The sequence below is a fragment of the Urocampus carinirostris genome, chromosome 1 (genome assembly GCF_059441175.1).
Source record: "Urocampus carinirostris isolate Australia breed hairy pipefish chromosome 1, RoL_Ucar_1.0, whole genome shotgun sequence".
Classification (NCBI taxonomy): Eukaryota; Metazoa; Chordata; class Actinopteri; order Syngnathiformes; family Syngnathidae; genus Urocampus; species Urocampus carinirostris.
Genome location: NC_142349.1, coordinates 9454284 through 9469082, shown reverse-complemented (window position 1 = coordinate 9469082; position 14799 = coordinate 9454284). Strand labels below are relative to the sequence as shown.

General features: G+C 39.5%; 1 protein-coding gene across 3 annotated transcripts; it reads left to right on the top strand.

Moving 5' to 3' along the window:
- Positions 1-74: 74 nt before the first annotated feature.
- LOC148373460 (ran GTPase-activating protein 1-like) lies at positions 75-14722 on the top strand. 3 transcript variants are annotated; one of them, XM_088325346.1, is made up of 16 exons: positions 76-326; positions 1994-2113; positions 2227-2354; positions 2515-2574; positions 2663-2842; positions 3109-3243; positions 3356-3514; positions 4178-4291; positions 6187-6286; positions 6621-6705; positions 6780-6963; positions 8269-8385; positions 9746-9851; positions 10028-10113; positions 10197-10318; positions 14193-14722. In XM_088325346.1, the coding sequence occupies exons 2-16, from the start codon at positions 2002-2004 to the stop codon at positions 14272-14274; spliced, it is 1770 nt and encodes a 589-aa protein (XP_088181472.1). In that variant the 5' UTR covers positions 76-326; positions 1994-2001; the 3' UTR covers positions 14275-14722. The 3 variants fall into 3 exon arrangements, with proteins under 3 accessions (XP_088181616.1, XP_088181472.1, XP_088181541.1); XM_088325415.1 differs by having other exon boundaries at positions 77-326; positions 10197-10361; XM_088325490.1 differs by lacking the exon at positions 2227-2354 and having other exon boundaries at positions 75-326.
- The last annotated feature ends 77 nt before the right edge of the window (positions 14723-14799 follow it).

The window sequence follows — 14799 nt, the reverse complement described above, 5'->3', positions numbered from 1 at the left end:
TCGTTAGACGACATTCCTTCTGAAACTGTCATCAGGCAATCACAAACTATTGTGCCTTGTGAAAGAAGTCTTCCGCAATTGTTTGCGGTAATGCTCTTTGAATCAGAATTTAGTCACCCTGTCCTAGACATATTCATGTTTTGAAGCTTGAAGATAGTACCCGAGCGCACATTTGTAGGCCATTCGAACTCCAAATCCCTTGACCACCAAATCTTGAGTCGTCAAGCAGTTTGTTGTGGCGTGTTTCAGCAGTTGTTTGAACATTGCGAACGAGCGGGAGAGTCATCTGTACACGATTTACGAAGTTTCACAATTTGGAGAATTTAGTGAGTAGTTGCAGTATGATAATAACACTCTTGGTTTGTTTTGACATTCCTACGTCCTTTGTGGAATTAAAAAGTAGGTTTGTATCGGTAAATGGAGCTTAGGCCAAACCACGGTGCTACACAGTAGATGTCAATGGCCAGGATTCGACGTAATGACGTTAACGTTAAAATATCGACCAACTGATCAGTTATCGAGATATTTGACTCACTGTTGCCATACTAAGGTCGCTTTAGGTGTGAAATGATGTGTCCATACTATTAGCATATATTTGCTAATCACGCGTATGTGTTTTTGAAAAAAAAAAAAAAAATCAATATTGAACATGATGATCTAGTTTGAAAAAAAATTAAATGCCGAGTTGTATTGTCCCTCCCCCTTTCTATAATTGCCAAAACGCTAGTTATCAATGAGCAGTACTGTATCCTGTATCCGTATTTCATCACGCACTTGCTCGTGACATATTTCTATCCCAACACATTTTGATTTGCACGATTGATTTCGATCCATCACCAAGTTTCTAAATCAACAGTGGTTTTCAAACTGGTGGCGATCCAAATCGATTTGCCAAAGCAATGCATGATTTAAGATTTGTTGGGAAATTACTTCCATTGTTGCCACGAGAGATATATATTAACCCAAGCTGAAAGGTGATCATTTCTACAACCATACACTGGGGACTTTGCTCCATAGGGGAGAAATATCTATGGTTCGGTTAAGGACATCTTCCCTACACACAGCATGTCTCCATATAATATTTTCCTCCTTTCTCAAACTCAAGGATGCCCTCTTTGCTAACATGTATTTTATTACATTGTGATGATGGATTTGTGGAGGAGTCTGGAATAATCATGGATGCTAATTACATCGCAGGTCAACAATACATTTGTTGTCTGCGTTTTTCAGCTGACTTGGGTTATAAATCCAGAAATTACATTGGTTTTGCTCTGTCAAGTCAAGCTTTTTAGATATGGCCACATGTCGATTTTTGTTCTTATTCAAATTTTAGAAGGACAATGGTTACACAAAATGCCATTTATGTCTTATATCAATACCAATGTCCACAAATTTAGATTACAGTAATCAATGTTACCATCATGTAATTAAAATATATATATTTTTTCTTTAAAGCCTTACTTGGGATATATTGTGTATTGACAAAAATGAGCTGATGAACCACAAAATGTATATCAATTGAGCTGATAAACCACAAAAATGTAAATCAATTTGGTCACTAGGTCTGATATATATATAATTTTTTTTTATTATTATTATTTTTCAAATCAACATAGAACCGAAACCTGAGCACATGGTGATAAATTGTTGTTTTTTCTTTATTTGGCAGCGCAAAGATACCCATGTCAATTGTAAAAATGTGGCTAACATTCAAAAAGTAGAAAAAATGGCCAGAGATCTGGCCAGGAGCAAAGGTGGATTGAACCATGTTGGATTGCTTCAAATGAGATGACTTATATGTTAGATGTGAAAGTTCACTTTAGTAACACAAGTCATAGAACTCTTAAAGACCTGCTTCTTATTTTATTGTTAATGTCAAACAATGGGTTTTGTGTACCTGGTAGTATAATATAGACTTTGACAGTTTTGTGGGATAACGCTGGTCATTGTGCAAAATGTAAAATTCACGATTGTTTTTTTTTTTTACCCCCAGCCTGCCAAATGGCAACAGATATTGTTTCACAGTTGGCCGACTCCTTGGCCAAAGCTGGAGTTGGAGAAGGGGAGCTGAGTTACAAAGGACAGGGAAGAAAGCTGGATGACTCAAAATCAGGTTTGACATTATAACATTTCCATCATTCTGCCAAGAAAAAAAATCTACAGAAACACATCCCAGTCGTTGTATTCTTTCATTGTTCTTTGTAATTTTCCATTTCCAAACTTCAGTTGAAGAGATTTTGAAGGACATTGAGAACTTTGAAGGTCTCCAAGCTTTGAGATTGGAGGGAAACACCGTGGGCGTTGAGGCGGCAAAAGCAATCGCCAAAGCCCTCGAGACAAAAAGCCAGTTTAAGGTTTTGTACATAGACTCTTAATTTCTCTAGATTTTAATTTAAAGTTATTTGTTCTCCTTTAAAATCACAATGGCTGTAACTTGAGATTACTTAAAGCTCCCCAAAATTCCATCATGATTTTGATGGGTTTGCTCACAGCAACAAAGTTTGTTTCTTTCAGCGCTGCTACTGGAGTGACATGTTTACTGGGCGCCTCCGCTCTGAGATCCCACCTGCTCTGGTAATGGCATTATCCTACTAGTTTGTTCTTTGATGCTTTATTTTCACATCACTACAAGGTCCCAATATTTCATCTCTCACTGTCAAAGAATGCTTTGGGCGATGCAGTAATGTTGGCGGGAGCCAAGTTGACTCTTTTAGATCTCAGTGACAACGCATTCGGTCCAGACGGCGTGAAGGGTATCGAGCTGTTGCTCAAAAGCGTGGCCTGCTATACCCTGGAGGAACTACGACTCAACAACTGTGGCATGGGTATTGGGGGGGGAAAGGTAATCCAAAACACTTATCCCTTAACGAGGCTCAGTTCATTTTAAGTGATTGTTCTTGTGCATAAATTTTAGTTCTTACATATTAAATGCAAAAAAATCCATGTATTAGTTCTTGTCACCATAAAATATAGTACTAATATTTCAAAATGATCGAAATGAGTGTTAACGCCCTATAAACCTGCAGTAATTATAAAGTTTTATAATGCAGTAGACCATTGAAATTAGAACTTGTAACGACCTCTCTGCAAATTTCATGTTTCTCACAGATATTGGCTGCTTCACTGATCGAGTGCCATAAAAAGTCTAGTGCAGAAGGTCCTCCCCTCAGCTTAAAAGTTTTTGTTGCCGGGAGGAATCGTCTCGAGAATGAAGGTGCCACCGCTCTTGCTCAAGCATTCCAGGTAGAGAGGTTAAACAATCAACTACATTTTCAAGAGGACCTTTTCAGTGTGTTACATATTATCACTCTTAATGTTTGTGTGAGTGTCTAACAACTATTGCTGTTGTTTCTAGTTAATGGGCAGCCTGGAAGAAATACACATGCCCCAGAATGGCATCAATCACCCAGGAGTGAAAGCCCTGGCTACTGCCGTACAGCACAATCCAAACCTGCGCACCCTAAATCTCAATGACAACACCTTTACAGAGAAGGGTGCCATTGCCATGGCTCAGGTAGGCTTAAAATATATGACACAGGCAAATATTGGTTGATGAAAGTGGGAGATGCAAATGCTATTTGGTAGTTGGATTGATGACTTAAAACAAATACTTTTGGTAAAAGACACAAAGGGATGTGGAGAGGGTTGTTCACACGGCGGTTGTGTCTCAATATTTATCGATAGCCGCCATGTGGTATATAAAAAAGTAAATGCAAATACAGATTCAGAGTTGGGCAACATTTGATTGTTCAATATGCCTCATCAAACTTTCAAAATAGTGTATAAAGTAAAACTTTTAGTTATTTGTGGGATTTTTCAAACCATTTTCACAGAATTGCCCAGTAATAAAATATAAATCAACATTCGTGTATGCGTGCGTGATTGTAAAATGTTATTTTTTCTTGCATTGACAATTTATCAGATCGGGAGATACTTAAAATCTCGGACGTTCTCCCCCACAAAATGTAAACGGGACACCAACATAAATAACAATTTTAAACTTATTTTAATAATAAACTTATTGTGTATAAGGCAATCCACTTTTGTTGTACTTATTTGAAGGTCCACAGCAATCTACAAGCTTTAAATCAGCCTCCCCAATGTCCAATCTAAAACACAGATAAGAGTGTTGACATAATTTTTGGGGGTCTATGTCAACTATGTTTGTCATTCACAGGCCCTCAAACATTTGCGAAGCATCCAGGTGATAAACTTTGGCGATTGTTTGGTGCGTCCAGTTGGAGCCATAGCCATTGCTGAAACCGTTTCAGAAGGACTTCCGATCTTGAAGGTGCGAGCTGAACTCACCCTTACTAGTGTCACCAATTCAATCTACCTCGCTATCAACTTTCATTGTACATCAACAAAAAAAATAAATGTTTTTTGTTAATCACATATTTACAATTCTGCTGTCTGACAATCATACATAGGTTTTCTTTTAAATTTTGATTATAAGTTGGGGTCACCTCAGTAGACAAGATTTTAGCCTCTCTACGCCTTTGGGTGCAGCGACAGCGTCCTAACGGTTACTTTAGCCTTTTGTACCAAATAGCAGCTCAGTGTAGCCACCCTGCTTGGAGTCCTTTGAGGGTGTGCTGGAGAAGGCTCTCCCTGGGAACTCCCTCATTCCACTGGGAGTCGTCAATGCTCACATAGACAATGACAGTGAGACCTGTTGAGTACAGATTGACAAATACTACACTCTCCATCTTAAACCCAGGGGGTGTTTTGTTGTTGGAATTCACTTCTCATAGTTCTTTTGAGGCCATGAAAAACAAAGTTTGGACTGCTTTTGGATGCTCCTGGATTTTCTAAACTAAAGGCTCCAGATGTTGAAGGGCTATCGTTGTTGACGTGCCTTTGCATCACATAGACATCGGGGACAGTACCTCTTCATTGGCAGACAGAAAGCGGTTTGAAAGTTTTGTTGCAAATATAAAGTGATAACACTCCTCAGTCTCATTGGTAACTCCTATTTAGGGGATAAGGGTCTGTCAGGAGGTCAATCTCTGATTCAGGAGGTTTCTGTCCTAGCTGTGGAATTGTGGAAGAGTTAAAAGGCTGTGATGTGTCCTCAAAGGTGCATTAGAGTCTGCCCATTCAGCCCAAAAATATATTTCAGGGCTTTAGAGAAGATACTCAATTGTATTTTGTCAGGACTGTTTGATTTGGGACGTTCTGTCTCTGTCTTCAAGGTTGGCCTGCATTGACATAAGTCAGATTTGTTTCAGTGAGGGTTGGACTCAGCCATGGTAGCCATTCTGATACCGTCCACAACCTTTATGGATGCAACCGGGGGTCCGGTTTCATGGCCTCAGCATTGCAATTCTACTCTTTGCAATGTTCTGTGATGCCGTTAACTTTGAGTTGTGATCTTCAAGTCTCACTTGCACTGGCCACAACCGAGTGTGAAGCGGGATGAAGATCAGCTCCTCCAAATGTAAAACTGTGGGTCTCAATCAGAAAAAGGTGGCTTTCCCTCTCCAGTTGGGTAAGAGATACTGCCCTTATAGGGAGAATTTTGACAACCAGATCGGTGGAGCATCTGCCTTCACAAAGACTTTGTTTTGGGTCTGTCATAGTGTAGCTGAGTCGGGAGGAAAAGTTTTCAATGTATCAGACATTCAGCCTTCCTGTCCTCTCCCAAGGGTACATACAAGCTGTGGGTCCTGGCCAAAAGAATGAGGTTCCTAACACAAGCATCCAAAATTGTACAGGCGGATAGTACAGCCTCTTCCTCAGAGATTAAGTGAAAAGCGCGATCATCTGGGAGACTCAGAATAGAGCCGCTGGTCCTGCCTACATGGAGAGGAGTGGCTTGAGGTGACTCTTGCATCTGGTTTGGATGCCTCTCTAGTGAGGGGTTTCAGGCACAGGACAACAGAGAACACGCTGGAGAGACAATGTCCAGCCTGGGAACGCGTCAAAACTCCTCATCTGAGGTGGCCAAAGTTGCTCGGGACAGGGCTTTCCTGTTAAGGCTTAAGCCCCCGCAACGCAACCTTTGTCAAAGGGATGATATTGGATGGGTAATTCTAGATTTCCACGAAGACACGACATGTTGGTGATCATTTACATGGCCGTTCATGCTTTGTTCTAGACAAAACTGCTATGGCTTTGGCGAATTACTTCTATCTGCTTAACCTATACTTCCTTTCTGACCAAGTTCTCTATTATGTTATACAGGAACTCAATTTGTCATTTGGAGAGATAACTGAAGAAGCTGCACTTGCTGTTGCCCATGCAGTCAAAAACAAGAAAAAATTTGAAAAGCTGGATTTAAATGGTAAACCCATGTAGATGTTTGCCTTTACTTTTACCTGCTTCATCATGATTTAGTTTGTTCTGTTTAAAATATATAGATCTTATGGGGGATTTAATGCCTATAACACCAATTGTGCTTGTAAATAGATTTAAGCATTGATAAGCTGATATTTTGATGTAAAAACTCTCGAAGAAATAAAAAAAAAACTTGAAAAATAAAATGGTATTATTTTAGACAGCAGTTGCAAAACATTTAAGTGAAAAGACATAAGCTTTGACACAGTGATTATGACTGTTAAGATCTTCATTTGAGGTGATGACATGTAACATGCCCAAGTCGATTTTGTGTTTTGCAGGTAATTATCTGGGAGAGGATGGCTGCAAAGCCCTGAAGGATTTCATGGAAGGCAACAAAATGGCCGGACTTCTGGCATCGCTCAGGTAAGCAGAAATGGGCATGATTAAATGTTCAGAACACAAGCTTGTTGATAATAAAAATGTTTGTTCTTTTTTAGTGATGATGAGGGTGAACCAGGGGATGATGATGATGATGAGGAGGAGGAGGAGGAGGATGATGATGAAGACGAGGATGAGGATGAAAATAATGAGGTGGATGAAGAAGAGGAAGACGATGAGGAGGAGGAGGAGGAGGAGCAGGAGGAAGAAGATGAGGAACAAACTGAATACATTGGCACCAAGGTAATCTGTTTCTGCATTCCCCTTAGGAAAAGAATGCTAATTCAATTTTCACAGGGTATTTTTTTTCTTTATTAATTCAATGAAAAGCCCAATTTGTGTTTGTATGAAACACAAAGATTGATGTGAACTGGTCAAACAGTGGTCTTTTATTTCTCCCACTTTTCTTTTTTCTTTGTCTTTTTTTTGTAAACACAACATGTCGAGTGCCACAAACAATTCACGCTTCTGATTTACACCCATGCCTCTCTGAGCATTGACTACTTTGCGTGGCACTGATAGCTTGCATTACACAACAGGATTTGTGCAGTGTCTTACCCATAAAATGAATGACGAGGTAACTTACAAATTGTCGACTCTTTGTCAGTATTGTTTGCGCATTTAAATTAATAAAGACGTCTGATTATGAATCCAAATTAACCCAATTTATATTCAGCCACCATCCCCTCAAAATATGATTATCTATAATATGCCCAGATTTACCTTAGTGGAGGCTCGTTATTGGTAATGCACTGCACGAAGTAATACCATAACTCTTTGGAAAGGCATGTTGACTGCATATTTGTACCTACACATGGTAGAACAAATTTAACGGTGCACATAGAATTGGGAAAACAGGTACTTTGAGGTGTTGATGTGAATGGACCGTTCATTAAGCCTGATGTGTTGATTAAGAATGAGTTATTCGTTTTAGTCCAGTGATGATTTTGAAAAACACAAAAATAGCGGTTTACTTTAAGCAGTTTGGTGATTAAGCGGTGTCTGTGCATTGTGTTCTGCATTCTGATTGACTAACAGTTACTCTTGCCTTTTACCTGCTCTTTGTTCACTTTGACACCTAGAGCACTGGGAAGAAATTAAATAACGTCAACACCCATCCCGGGCTATCGCGATGCTATTTCTCAATTAAACAGTTGGATTACCTTGGTCCGCACCAGGTGACTTGCCATGCGCACCACCAGACGGACGAGACCCCAGCTGGGGAGATCCACAGATCCTTACGTGCATCCAGAGTCGCCACTGACACCCGCCACACTGACACCTTTGCAATATCTGCCTCCGCATGGGGCTATATTATAATTGCAAAAAATGAAGTTTTCTACTTGGGAGATTTTGCCTTTAGCGAGTCCTTTTTAGAATGCAACCCTTCGAAAAAAATAGGGTTTACTGTAATCTGGGAGACTAATCTTGACTAAACGCCATTTTTTTGCCTAACCTTGATGTCCTCTGATTAAAAACTGAAATGTCTTTCTTGCAAATTTTATTTAAAGTGCATGCTTTAATTGATCTCTCACTTTGCCTTCTCAGTTTTCAACACCACCGTCAGCACCACGACCGCCAGACGTCTCGTCCTTTCTCAGTTTCCCATCACCGAATAAACTGCTTAATCTGGGGGCCAGGAGAGCCACACTGATTGAGCAAGAGGTACAGTGATTTATGTCCCAGGTAAAGGGTGCCAAATTCTGGCTTCTGGTCAAATGTATTTTATCACTGACCTTAATTCTTGTTTTAATATATGCTTCTCTTTTTAAACCCATCAATAAGTCTTTCTAGGCAAAATATTTGTGTTTGTGCTCATTCCAATGCATTCTATGAAGCTGTCATCTTTTTGCATTATGGCAAAAGTTTTCAATGGCTCCTGTTTTCCACCCTGAAATCCTTCGTTTATTGAATTGAATAGTCTATATTGTCATAGATATCATTGTTGTAAAACATCTTATGCAAAGAGATTAGACATGGCACTCCAGCGTTCACGGATCCCTTAACCCCTAGGATTGTAGGGGCTCTTCGTAATAAAGACTTTATAGAGAAAAATAAGATAAAAGATTCAGGATAAATGAGCAAAAATATTTTCATTGTAATGCTCAGAGCTTCGCCTAAATTATAATAGTGTAATGAAAGAATAGTTCACTGTAACAGTAGTGCAATAACATTTTGAAGAAACAAAAACATTATCGCAGTTAATGAGGACCAGAACCCTCCAGCAATATGGGCAAATACACATTGTAGTTCTTCCGAAGTAATAGTCGACTGGGAATAATGGATCACAGCCGCACAAGTGCTGTTCATTTTAGGCGTGAAGAATGGGAAAAAAAACGACACACATGAAACAGATTTGCTCTCTTAGTCCTAGCTCTCAGAAAAAGTCAATTGGGAATCATGGATCACAGCAAAATCGGTGCATTTCATTTAGGCGGGCCACAATGGCATGCTTGAGCGGCCCCTGCCAAGAGAAAATAATGCGCCCTTCTCTCAGCAAAAGTCAACCTGGGGTAATGGATCGTGACCACAACCGTGCATTTCAATTTAGGCGGGTCAGAATGGCGCGCCTCCCGGAAAAGTTGCCTTCTGCCTGTACATGATCGCAACAATTAGGGATTGTAGACAATGGATTGCAGCCTCAAGTTTTTTTTTAGTTAATGCAATATATTAATACACATTTATTTATCTTGTTTTTAAAGTTCATTTTTCATTCATAAATAAAATGTATATTTATTTCTACACAATTCATTTCATTTTGGCACTTTTGGTCCTCCATACTTTACTGGCAAAGGTAAAGGTGTAAGTAAGATTCGTATTGTTCAGGATCAAATGACTCTTGGACTTTTTCAATCCCTGATTCCTCAGATAGATATCTCTTGGCTACTCGAATGTAGCAAATCACTAGCAGTGTGGACAACCTTGACATAGTATTTCACATTTATTAACTACTATACAAAGTACAAAATGAACTGAGATACTTTTTTGAAAAGTACTTAATCCTTTTTCATCTCCCTGCGGCCAGGTGGATGTGGCTGATGCAAGAAAAACTGCTGAAGCCTTTCTCAAAATTGCATCATTGTACAACGAGGACAATAATGAAGTTAAAAATGCTGTCTTGGAAAGTGCTGGTGAGTTTTTTGTGAATTACCTCTTTCTGTTACTTCTAGTTCACTTACTGTGGTCTGTTGCTTGTTTTATAGGACCTAACCATTTACCTGTAAAAATACATTTATTGCATTGCAGGCCTAAATGCTAAAAGAAAAACAAAGTCATCTTACACTAATTGTTTTTTTTTTCTCCTCAGATGCCCTTCTGAAGAAAACATTTTCAGTGTCTAGCTACGGATACAATTTTGTGTCCTCTCTGCTAGTGTTGCTCGGGCTTATTAAGGTGAGTGCAAATCTACCTCACTGTATTTAAATACACCTTTTCAATTTCCACAAATCTTTTTTTTTTCTTCTTTGGATTTCAAGAGTGAGGACAAAGTAAAGCCTGTTCTGGTTGTAGCTGGTCACCTGCAGGTTTTGGAACACGCCGTTCGTCAGGACTATTTTCCCAAAGAGAGCGTGGCTGTGATGGAGGCCTTCATGTCCCGGTAAGGGCGTGACAGAATGAGCCAATCAGCAGGCAGCTCCCAGGTATAAAACATTGTACAATTATAAGCAGGAAGTTATGATGAAGTAGATATGCTCATGAGTATTTATTTTATTCAGCAAAAAGTAAATAAAAGGCATTGTTTTTACCGTAAATTCCAGACTATAGAGCGCACCTGATTATAAGCAGCACCCACCACATTTTTAGAGGAAAAACGATTTTGTACTTACACAAGCCGCACCTGTATATAAGCCGCATGCGCCCACATTAAAAAAATGTTGCACAAACACAAAATTAACCCAAACCCGACTTTAAGTCCCGCGATTGAAACTGAATGTCCTTCATTAAAGTACACAGTCCAAAAATCTCAGCCGGCAAAATTATACCGGTACTTAAGGTTTGATGCAGACCTGCAGAGTCCGGGTCCTGTTGAAAGTAATCCAATGAAAAAAGTGTATATTTCCAAAGGTAAGGGTGGGAAAAATATATATCCACTATTGTCCGCCGCGTCAACAAACAGGTCTCACCTTTACCCCAATTCCCGTCATCCTGCGTTTGTTACGCCCCTTCTTTTTTATTCGCCCGTGCAAAAGATATCAGAATAAGTGTCTAAAATAAATACATTACAAAAATATACAGTTGCAAATACATATTATACACGGTTACACATATTTACAAAGAAAGACGGTACACCAAGAGTTTTCAAAGCTTTAATAATAATAATATAACTTTCATCCCAAACGGTGCCCGTGACAGGGCAGTTAATGGTAGCAACACGCTCGCAACACCGTAAACAGGTCTGTTAAAAAAACATACCGTACTTGTAAAAATCACTGTAAACCGTCCTCATCTTCCTCCTTAGAACTGAAGCCATCAAAGTCGTCTTCTTCAGTTTCGGAAAGATATTATGAATTATCATATTTTGAGTGGATGGTGGCTGAATATAAATTGGGTTAATATGTCATATAGACGTCGTCCCACGCTCCCGTAGCCTCCCTCGCGCTGTCACTGTCGTTGGAAATCTCATCCACTCCTGATTCTGTGCCTTCCTCTGCGTCACGCAGCAGACCGGCTTTTCGGAAACCCGTTGGTGATGGTGGATTTTTTGATGTACCTTTCTTTTTGCATTTTGCATGATGAGGGTATGTTTACGCTAATTTATTTTATGCACAAGCCAAGAAGTTGTTCCACCGGTCTAAATCTTACCTTTTGTACTCGAGCCCCGCTGGCGGCCGTTAGAAAAATTGCATAAATTGGCCGCATCACTGAATAAGCCGCATGGTTGAACGTTTGGGAAAAAAGTAGCAGCTTATAGTCCGGAATTTACGGTATATCTATGCAACGATTATGAACTCACTCAGGATGATGTGGAATCAGTCCTTTATTTGGGCAATGATTTTTACACAGAAAGGCAGGTAGCCAAGAAACAGTATCCAAAGCACCAGAGGCAAACAAACATAATCCAATAGACAGGCAAAAGGTATTGTGATCCAGTAAAACCAGGCCGTGGAGTCAACAGTCCAAAAGTTCATAAAGCGATACTCTCGATTAGGGAGGCCAGGCACGGGTTTGGTACACTGAATAACCAAGAGAACTGGGACATGGTGCTTGGAATGGGACAACAAATACCGTAAATTCCGGACTAGCGCACCTGATTATAAGCCGCACCCATCACATTTTAAGAGGAAAAACGATTTTGTACTTACACAAGCCGCACCTGTATATAAGCCGCATGCGCCCACATAACACCAACACAAGATTAACCCAGACCCGACTTTAAGTCTCGCGATAGTAACTGAATATCCTTCATTGATATTCACAGTCCAAAAATCACACGCGGCAAAATTAACAGAAAATGATACCGGTACTTAAGGTTTGATGCAGACCGGCAGAGTCCGGGTCCCATTGAAAGTAATCCAAAGAAAAAAGTGTATATTTCCAAAGGTAAGGGTGGGAAAAATATATATCCACTATTGTCCACCGTGTCCACAAACACTCACCTTTACCGGTCCCCACTTCCCGTCAGCACGTGTTTGTTACGCCCCTTCTTTTAAATTCGCCCGTCCAAAACATATCAGAATAAGTGTCCAAAATAAATAAAAATAAATTCATTACAAAAATATACAGTTGCAAATACATATTATACATGGTTACACATATTTACAAAGAAAGACGGTACACCGAGAGAGTTTTCAAAGCTTTAATAATAATAATATATCTTTCATCTGGGCAGTTAATGGTAGCAACACGCTAGCAACACCCGCTCGCAACACAGTAAATGGGTCTGTTAAAAAACATACCGTACTTGTAAAAATCACGGTAAACCGTCCTCATCTTCCTCCTTAGAACTGAAGCCATCAAAGTTGTCTTCCTCAGTGTCGGAAAGAAACGGTGTCATATAGACGTCGTCCCACGCTCCCGCAGCCTCACTCGCAGCAGACCGGCTTTTCGGAACCCGTTGGTGATGGTGCATTTTTTTATGCTGCCCCACGCTATCAGGATCCACTGGCAGACTTGCAAAAAAGTTGCCTTTCGCATGCGGCCAATTTTAGTGAAAGATTTCTCGCCGCTAGTCAAGCCAAGAAGTTGCAGTCTTCCTCGGCGCATATATTCCACTGGTCTAAATCTTACCTTTTGTACTCGAGCGCCGCTGGCGGCCGTTAGAAAAATTACATAAATTGGCAGCATCACTGAATAAGCCGCAGGGTTGAAAGTTTGGGCAAAAAGTAGCGGCTTATAGTCCGGAATTTACGGTATATCAAATTAGCTAACAAACCGAGGGGACAGAGTATCGAAAAGTAGTGATGGGAAAAAAAATGTGGGGGAATCAAGACAGGGAAACTGAAGTAAGTGAGTGACCAAATAAGCTAAGGGCAAGCGAAAAGGAAAAGAGAACCAACAGAGAAAAAGAACCCAGAGTGAAGGGGCGGACTGTAAAAGGGACAGCGTTTTAAAATTCTTATCATACAAATAGGTTAGTTGTATACACATTAGAGTCAAACCTGCTGTTGAAGTAAAAGTAGCTTTTAGCATTTCACATGAAGCAGATTTAACTCTTGCGTCAAAGCTTGAGTTTCCTCAAAACTTAAGACAAAGTTGCTTGAACTCAAGAAATAAAAATGATATAATTCTTGATCTACAGCTGCTTTCAAAAGTTAAAGCTGCTTAACAGCTTGCGAGTTAAAGCTTTAACTCCAATGTAAATGGGGATTCAAGCTAAAACTTTTGGCAGCATTAATTCTCTCATAAATAGCCCGAACACAATTTGATTGGCAAGCCAGTCTACGGGTACTGCTTTGAAAAAGTTTTTTTATACATCATTATGCACTTTTTATCCTTTTTTCATCCATAAAGTCTTTTATTCAATGTTTTTCCTAGAGAGCCCTGTATTTTCTAGTTGTGAGTAATGTACCCTACATTGTAATCGAACACTATGAAGAAAATTCCTAATTCTGAGACTGCTGACAGTGGAATATGGTAATTATTTTTCTTTGATACCGTTTGTGCTGTCCTGTGCACGTGCCACCATCAACGGTTATGTGCATATTGGTCTTTCAGCAGCTTTGTAATGACACGATTAAAAAAGAAAAAATGAATCTATTTCCTTTTGTGTTTGCATTTCTCATATGCTTTTTATAAGGGGCTTGACAAGCATTTTCCATAAGCTGTGCGCACCAAAAAAGCATATCTTAGCAGTCGTACGATTCTTTTGAAGTCGTCTTCATTTGTGATATTCACAATTTCTTCAGTTGTTTAGGAGGACATTCGAAAAGGTGCTTAATGTCTGGACTTTTGAGCACGGTCATTTGTTTTCTCACTTTTCTGCCTTTAAGTGCGTATGAATTGGATTTGTTTGTATCAACTCCACTCTCCAGAAACAACAAGGCTATGGAATCCTGTGGGTCTTCTTGTCACAAGCTGCAGTCCACCTTGAGTAGCTCCTGCACCGAAAGCTGAGGGCAGCGAATAAGCAAACACGCACAAACGACTTTGAAAAGCAACATACAAATTTGAATCTTTGGCATCGTGGTCTAAGGCATCAAATAATCTTACTTTAGTTTTTATTTTGAGCTGGATGCTTGGACATTCGGTACTATGTTTTCTCATACTTGGACATGTGTTTTTTTCACTGACCACTTGATTTTAAAAGTCTTGGAATAATATCAAAGGATACATGCCTTCAGGCTACAGTTTTTTGTATGATGCATTTAGATGGAAACTTTGATTGAATTTTTAGCTTTTGTATGTTTTGGTTTTCAGCATTTACTTATTTTTCTGCTTATTTGTGTATTTAATAAACTGAAAATATAAAAGTACGGGCAACCTATAAAAGGGAAGAATTTTGTGACTTCATCAACTGTAGACTATAAGTCTGTATTGTTAAATAAATGGAACTTGATCTAAACTTTTTTGCGTATTTTGTGGCTTCTTCTGAATAGTTGAATTTCTCCATTCTATCAATGACTTTTTTCCCCTTTACAT

Excerpts from the sequence above, each read along its gene's own strand:
- LOC148373460 (XM_088325346.1), top strand. The coding sequence starts at position 2,002 with ATGGCAACAGATATTGTTTCACAGTTGGCCGACTCCTTGGCCAAAGCT. Across the intron at positions 6,964-8,268 it reads CTGAATACATTGGCACCAAG|TTTTCAACACCACCGTCAGC; the intron begins GTAATCTGTTTC and ends TTGCCTTCTCAG. Across the intron at positions 10,114-10,196 it reads TGTTGCTCGGGCTTATTAAG|AGTGAGGACAAAGTAAAGCC; the intron begins GTGAGTGCAAAT and ends TTGGATTTCAAG.